This window comes from Branchiostoma floridae, unplaced genomic scaffold (genome assembly GCF_000003815.2).
Source record: "Branchiostoma floridae strain S238N-H82 unplaced genomic scaffold, Bfl_VNyyK Sc7u5tJ_1480, whole genome shotgun sequence".
NCBI lineage: Eukaryota > Metazoa > Chordata > Leptocardii > Amphioxiformes > Branchiostomatidae > Branchiostoma > Branchiostoma floridae.
Genome location: NW_023365727.1, coordinates 88,442 through 97,015, shown reverse-complemented (window position 1 = coordinate 97,015; position 8,574 = coordinate 88,442). Strand labels below are relative to the sequence as shown.

The window sequence follows — 8,574 nt, the reverse complement described above, 5'->3', positions numbered from 1 at the left end:
AAGCCAGTACGTTGGAGCTTCTGTTAGTAGCAGTGAAGCCAGTTTATTGAAGATGCTATCTGTGCCAAAGTTAAAGATGTTATCGGTGCCAAAGCTAAAGAGAAAAAAAGAGGCTAACGCAAAGGAGAATAGAATAGAATATAGCCTTTATTTTTCATAGTACTAAACAACCATATATATATATGTTCATTAATAGTTTCTTATTGTTATTGTTATTGTTCCGAGACGACTTTAAAAGAGGGGAGAGTGTTGCCATGTAGAAATAACCCCCTTTATGGATAATGGGATAGTCCGGGCCGACGCGCATGCGTCGTGGCAGTAGCCGGGAAAAAGAATAAACATCAAGTTACGTCGTTTCAACTCCAGTCTCCTAGTCGCTCTTGTGTCACCTCTGGGCTCCCTAAACATCATCTAAAGTGGACAGAACGGGCGGGTAACAGTTATGTAACAGTGGTGTTCAAGGACTGCTAAACCGAAGACGCCTAACGGCTTAAGCCTTTTGGCCGAACGGTTTGCACGTTCGATTTGTGATCCGGCTGCCCGGGTTCGGCGCGGGTTCGAATCCCGGGAGTCGGGGTGTTGTTTCTTTCTGTTCTTATTCGCCCCTCTGGTTGTTTCACTGGTTCCCACGCCGGCCCTGTGAGTAACAGGCTAGTATGTGCCACACAGGGATGTCGATCTCGGAGATTCGAGGACGAATCTTGAAAAGAAAAGGGGGAGTAGTGTAACAGTGGTGTTCAAGGACTGCTAAACCGAAGACGCCTAACGGCTTAAGCCTTTTGGCCGAACGGTTTGCACGTTCGATTTGTGATCCGGCTGCCCGGGTTCGGCGCGGGTTCGAATCCCGGGAGTCGGGGTGTTGTTTCTTTCTGTTCTTATTCGCCCCTCTGGTTGTTTCAGTTATCGCACCTGACCAGGGATTATCTCACCATATACACCTCGGGCCGGGGCATTAACCCTTTATTGACGATTTGTCCGGGGGGTATGTTTATTCCGGAGGGTATGTTTATTAGGGACATGAGAGTACGTGTATAGATATTTTTTAAAGAGCGGTACTTCGAAAAACCCCTACGTAACCCCCGGTGCGCTGTACACGTCATCATCCAGCCGCCACCGAATACCCTCCCCAGACGAAATATACACAAGCGCCGCCATAAAATAGTGCAGCCAGAATTAGAACGTACTATTGTTAATGCGGTTACATTTGATTCTCTTGTTTGCTTTTTACTATTAAATGTATTTTTAAAAATTTTGTCGATATAAGCTGTATGTAAGTGTTTCATTTAAAGTTCAGCAGCATTCCAGATGTTTACGCGTATTGATACAAGAGAAGTCTTTTGTACTGTGCGGAGTCCACTCAGAGCAGGGCGGCCATTGTGAGGTGAGGGTGGACATCTGTTTCACCAAATTTTGTCTTCTTATTTTTTCTTCCATTGTGCCTCAGAAATGTTTCTTGTCATCTTATAGTATAGCTGTTTCGGTGGTTAATTAGTACATTGCAATTTGAAACTGGAAAAAAATATTAACGGCGAGGAAAACTGGTTTTTGGTGAAGGTCATGTCGGCCTTTTGTGGGGGAAATTTCTGGCGTTAAAAACTGAGACAAAACAACCAGCCCCTTGATGGGAACAACAGTAGCTGTTGCAATGTTATCTTCCATACACTATTACACATCCAAATATAAACAGGTGACAGAGCAAAACTATTGGCAATGGCAGGACATCCAGCTTACTCAGGTTCTGTTAGTCAGGTCTTAAAATATTACAGTTGTCAAGCCTCTTGGAAACCCAGACTTCGGGGACTGTGCCTCTGGTACAGTGGGGGCTTGTTCAGCTTAGTTAGATGGGTTTGCTGGATGTCAAGGCCACAAATAACGTTTCATTCCTTTTGCTCGTGTTCCTGATGGTACTTCAGCCCTTCACAGAGATAATGCTGTTAAGCTCCTGATAATGCAGCCGTTCTCCCCCTGTTTTCTTCCTCGTACGCCTCGCTGGCAGCAGCCCATTTTTTGCAGTGTGGTCTGATCAGGGTCTGGGATATCAAGCAGACCAAATATGGGTTAGACAGTAGTAACACCATTCCTGTCCTAACAATACATCTGGAGTGGTGAGATCTGCCTTGAATGTTCCAGAAGCCTATTTCTATAGAACACTTGAAGTTGAGATTTCACCACCCTGGTTTGGTTTTTACATACTCATTTCAGGGTATGCAGCGCACCGCTGACCCTGACCTCTTTTCGTCCATGTTCAACAGCCCAAAAAATTAACATGCAATTTTGAAAAGTATATTTTTGAATGTTTGTAGCATTGTGTTATGACTTTTTATATTTTCCTATCAAATAATCATTGTAAAATAACATCGTTATAGAAGAATGAGATTTGTTAAAGTTGGGTACCAATATATCAAGCAAAACCTTATTACAAATACAAGATTTTTTTTACGTAGAATGTAAGGATGGACCTGGTTCCAACTTGACGGATAGTTTTCTAGGGAGGTCTATCTGTATTGTGTTATATTCAAGGTGTAGCTAAATTAAGTAAAATAATCCCCTTGTGGACTGAGCAACATTCGCCTTTTCCATGTTTAATCTATTACACAGAATATATTAACATCACCAGACAACATCTGAGAAAGCATCTGTACCACGATAGTAGTCTAATCCCTGGCCTTCGGCGGGCACATTTTTGCCGTACATGCCTTGTCCAAGAACTTTACCCACACCACCCTCCGGAAGTTGTAAGCTTTCTGGGTGAGTTGCTTGGTAGCGTTTTTGCAAAGTACACCGAGGTGAACTCCCTGTCCACATACTCGCTATCGCCATAGCCCATAAGACATGCGTACAACCATTCTGCATTTTTTGGGTAAATTTACTAGTAATGTACATTATGTATGCCAAGGTGTAAATGATTCTAACATTGTATGGACTTTACACACCTTCCACTGCACGAAAAAGCGAATATCCGGGTCGAATACTCCTGTATATAAACCCAGATATTCAAAATATGTGGCCGATAACGGGTATATGCCGTCCGCACACTTGGTATAGACGGACCTGCATATGACCCGGAGATTCACAACAATTAGTGTGCGGGACATATGGAGGCCGATAATGCCTGCATATGTGCCTGGCCATCCCGGTGCATGTCCCGCCCATGTCCGCTCATCCGACCCAAATTTCCTGCATATGCCTGCCTATTCGGGACATGCACCCTTGTTAGCACCTAATTATCACCTAATTATCTCACCCCGGCCTTGGCTAGAGCGGCTTCTTTATACCCTTTGTCATTGAAAGCAGCTTTGTTTTACTACCCTGCCCTACCTAGGATCCCCCCTCCCTGTAGTGTGTTTATTTTGCTTTTATTCTTTCTGAATGGTGAATGAATTTTCTTTATTTTTTTCAAAGTATTTCTGGACAGTAGACTGTCCTGACGATTTCCTCCATATGTGCTAGGAATGATGCTCCTTTTACGTCTTGTGAAGTTCTGCATTCCCGCTATCATACATTCTGTTGTCCACCCGTCTTCTGCACAGACTTTTGTTAGTCAGGAGCACAGCTGCAGCAAAATTTCTAAACGTGGACGTGAAGATTTGTGGTAACCATTGATCCATCGCAACACGGGTGGGCAGCCTCCACTGTCCACGGGGCCGAAGCAGAAATCACCCGAGCCAACCACCGCCTCCGGCAGCAACTTTTAAGCCAGCCCTACATGGCGACGTGTGACGTAGTCTCAAACCGTTCGCAAAATCACAACCGGGCATGTCGGTCGTACCCCACCGTACTCTACAGAGCCTGCCCGCGTGCGAGACTGGATACTAGCTATAATTACAGTTGTTTAGAACTCCAAGCAGAATCCAATCCTTCAGCGTAGGCAGTTCAAATTCCACGCGGCAAGATGTTGTTTAGTCTCGAGGTCGTATCATTCTAAATCCCTCAGTGTTCACTGACGTTGTCTGCCGTGCATGCAGATATCCAGCTATCGGGATCCGTTCCAAAAAATCGCAACCTCACAGAAAGATGTCTAGCTCTGAAATGCCAACTGTAAAATTTGAAAATGTTGACATGTGTGTCGATTGGTCCTTATTTTCAAACACCTACATGCTGTGTGAAATACAATTGGCTAGTTCTGATGAGTATTTGCATACAGACAGACACAATAGGTCGGGAGGTCCACTGTAGCTAAATTCAGCTTTTGTCACCTGGCCAGTTCACAGTCAAACAATACCCACAAGGAACTAGGTGAAAATGTGTTACTGTAATTGTTAATGATTTCATACATCAGTCTGGTAACAAACATATTGTTTTTGCAACAAGCATTATCCACAAGGATAAAAATGAATGAAGGCTTCCAATGCGAGCGTGGGTATATCATTTACGCCATGTTTTCTTTTGTTTCAAAAGCACAACATTGGTCTTTAGACTGAAGCGGCCGTTTCATTGATAAGCTTAGGGCGTAAAATGACTACCCCATCATAGAATGGTGGAGAATGTTATCATCAAACGTGTTAGATTTTACTTAGAATGTCCATTTCGTGTAGTTCAATCTAGGCAACAAACTGCCGCAGCAAAAAAAAAAAAAAAACGAATATTAAAATTGAGCGTGGGTAAGCCATGTTTTCTTTTGTGTCAAAAGCTTTAAAAAAAAAAAAATTAGTTGATTAGCTAAAAACGTAAAAGCGAAGCTTAAGAATATAATAATACCAAACGCTAGTATACGACGCCCTCAAAATTATTTTTAGTGTTCGTTCTAGGTAACAATTCATTGGAAAACGATGATACGCGCCATTCGTGCTTAGGCCTTTCTTTGTTCTTGTAAAACAATGCATTCGTTTATATCAGGCGTTTGTGAGTTTTGTTGACTGAAAATGCCAGACAAGTCAATACACATCCGCTTGGAGAGTACTTTTATGTAAAGCGGATGTCCTTTACCAAACTTACTCAAACCTATTCTTATGACAAAGCATCATTACGTATACGTCTATCAATTCACACACAAGATGGTCTCTTGTTTGGCATTACTCAAGACAGGAGACGTGAGCAGGGGCCGCATATCCCCATACATGTCTAATTACCGGATGTGCAGGCATAACCGGTAATATGCAGGACCCGCGCTTGTCATAACAGGATATGACTGCACATGCCCCGGATACACCAGGTTTCACGGGACATATGCAACCCCAAAAACGACCGGATATTCAAGTTTTCGTGTAGTGTTCGGAATACCTGTGATTTTTGAATACTCGCCTCCTCTTCTCTGTCTCAATGTGTTCTGCACGATTGACTCTCCTCTTGAAAGTAAATCTCAAAGTACTGGGACCTACAGAATTATGAAAAAGCAAAATGGGCTTAATCACCATTTCCTGTAGAATCAAATTCTTCTATTGCTGTCAAGTTCCACCTCAGGTGTTGCTGTACAGTTATATATCATCACATCTCCTCTCCTAATTCCTTCCCTTACCCCAAGTACAATGTACATTGAAGATAGGTCAATGAGGTAGGTTAACATTAATTGCCGTAATGACAACTTTTCATTCTAATACTTTTTTTAAAGATGTTAATAGCTAAAGAGCAATTGAGGCAGAATTAATTACATAAATCAGGAAGATTTACCCTTTTCTTTTGTAAGATACAGATTTGACATACAGCTGTTGCATAATTACTGCCACTATCCTACGTTCAAGGTTCATCCTACCTAAACTGGCGGAGTCATCTGGTGAAGTTGGTAAGGAGTCACTGTGTGAGTTAGCATCAAACATCTCTGAAAGATAGAGATAATTGTGTTGACATTGTAAAAAAAAAGGTTCTAATCAGTCATCATCTCAAATTTTTCTAATTTAAAAACAGATCTCATGCCATGACATCATATGACCATGAAAATTGAGAGTTATGACTAATTTGACTTCAATGACTCAGACATCCACTGCTGAACCACAAATCTACATCCAAATGTAACAAGAAATATTTACCTTCTAGCAAAGCTTATGATAACAATTGGTGTTTTCTGGAAACGGTTGGGCTAGTTCTTTGTAAGGCCCTTAGCTTTCTGGGCTACAACGAGTGTTAATGGGATTTTATCTCTAAAAATTCAATTGTACTTGGGGGTAGACAGTAGACTTGTACAGTAGACTTGGGGGTCCTGGTCCAGCCTCTGGAGTGGTGAGGCGGTGGGCGTAGCGGTGGCTGGGACCGTGGTCTTGGCGGAAGGGCGCGACAACAGGTCGTCCAGTGCCAGCGACGAGGACGTCAGCTCCCGCATCGCTGCCTGGATCTTCGGGTGTTGCCGTAACTCCTGCAAGTTCGCTGGCGTCGTCGTTTCATTTCATTACAATTTTTGTCAAACCATTTCTTATTATTACTCTTTCGTGGACAGTTCCGATTAATTTTTAAACCCATTGATTTATATCCGACATCTCTTAATACTGTACTGAAGTCCGAGACGTAGTTTTCAATGGTCTTTGTTTTTTATTCGTTTAATTGAAAGATTATGAAGTTTATCTACAATGACTACAATGTGTGGTTGGCTGAGGGATTGAAAACTTTGTGCTGAATTTTCATTCCAATGGAATCTTTTAGGAAGGGGTTTGTTTTTTCGGATGTTTTGTTTTGAGCACCATCTCTACTGGCTGAACAAGCTGAGGCAAATTATGAGATGACTTTTTTGAACATGGCCGCCTGCTGATCAGTGTAACCAGACAGCTGGTCTTGAATGGCTGCAACAAACGATCCTTCACTAGTCAAAAAGCTAACAGAACCGTACTTGTCATGCTTCTTGGTTGTTCCATCTATACCTACTGTGATGTTTTCACACCTGCTGACCACATTGGCTACATGAATCTGATTGAGGCGCCTGGTCTCTGCAAACATCATTCTGGTAGTGCAGTACTTTGGAAGCCTTCCCACTTCCAGCCCAGCTAGCTTCCTTAAAACAGATAATCTGTGGGAATGTTCTTTTCTTGGCAAGCTCCCAATAGATCTCTACTTTCTCTCTATGTACACTGACAAAAAGAATAGGGCAGTCGCCACCATCAAGCACACGGCAGGCATTTGTTGCCGCCGACACGAATAAGGCTATGATTGTGAATAATATCAACATGATGGTGGCCGTTCTGCAGGTCGAAATAAATCACTGGCTTTGAACAGGTCGACGAGACATGGTAGCCCCTCATACTTAAACCGAGGCGGCGTGTTGGTGACAGCGGCAGCTGGCGGCGTGCTGGTGGTGACCGCTGGCGACGTGCTGTATGCCAGCAGCGAGGCAGATGTCATCTTGTAGGCCCACGTACAGAGTAACATTTCTCTTGGAGAAAATCTCCCTTTCTTCATAATGACAGCAAATTTTTTTCACATGGATTCATCAAATTTGCAGCGCCCGAATGATGCCATCAGTATAGTCAAATCATTGTGGCCTAAGCAAGGCCACAAAAAGACTAAGATATATCAATAAGTTTGAAATTTCAAAATTATGCCAACTGTTAACCCTGCAACCACATTACTTTTGGCCCCAGATCAATCGGCGACAGAGTGAATGATAATTGAGCATCAGACTTAACACTAATGTTGTAGTGATTGAAATGAAGGGAGTAGACAATAGCATGACAAACTCACCAGCAATTTCCTTATTCGTATATGTTTTGAATGGACTCCATTTTCTTTCGCCTGCCTTGAAGATAGAATATAGTCCGGTTGCACCCGAGGATGAAGGCGCAGTAGATGCTGGCATGCTTGCAGCTGGGGGAGGCAGTTTCTGTACCAGTGGCTCGTCTTTAGATCTGGAGATACACAAGATAGTCTACACACACTCTAGTGCCGCCATTCCTCTTAACTAAAACAACAAGGGCCCCCACGGAGAGTTGGATGGTTCGATGAAACCTAACGAAGCCAGTTTTGTAAGTTCCTGGTGAACAAACCAATATTCAAATGACACAAACCAAGCATGTTTTCTGTTATTTGTATCCAGTTATACAAACAATACTATAGCTTTCCTGTCCATGTATGTTGGATTGTAAATCCTTAGTTTTAAAACATGGAAGGCCGCCGTATGGTCCATTGATCGTGCCGTACGACACAATAAACTCATCACCAATGCCCTGCCAGGCGATTTGCTGTAAGCAGAGAAGCAGTTTTAATACAATGCTTGGAGTTTGAACTAAGTTATCTATACGCACAAACCTTTTTTTAGGGGAAAGGCCGGTGAGAGCATCTACATATAGCTTTAAATGTTATGTGGGGTGTTCCAGGGTGTGTCGGGAAATGTTTCCCTGTGATGAAATTGCTCCTCATACTTCACCCACTGTGCTTTGCGGGAGGCTAGGTCGGCGGATCAGATGTAGATACGAGACGAGGTGTGGGCTGTGTTGGGGGGGTGCTGTTGTATGTAAATGAACTGGAAGATCAGGAAAGCAGACGACCATTGTTCGATGGTGAGGCGTCTGCTTTCCTGTGAAGAGGGACGATTCGCTATAGTTAGTGTAGGTGTCAGGCTGTCGGTTAAGGAGACTGTAAAGTGGGTCTGTACGGACTTGAGCCTCTGCGTGTGGTCGTGGCCTGCCTCATCTGGAGCAAAGACGTTGAAGGCAG

The 8,574-nt window shown here is 43.2% G+C and overlaps 1 protein-coding gene across 1 annotated transcript in view; it reads left to right on the top strand.

The window, feature by feature from the left end:
• Positions 1-2,265, top strand: part of LOC118407810 — a 5,413-nt gene extending 3,148 nt beyond the window's left edge. Inside the window, exon 3 of the mRNA XM_035808343.1 lies at positions 2,203-2,265. Within this exon, the coding sequence (XP_035664236.1) occupies positions 2,203-2,265 (63 nt within the window). The remainder of the gene's footprint in view (positions 1-2,202) is intronic.
• Positions 2,266-8,574: the final 6,309 nt, after the last annotated feature.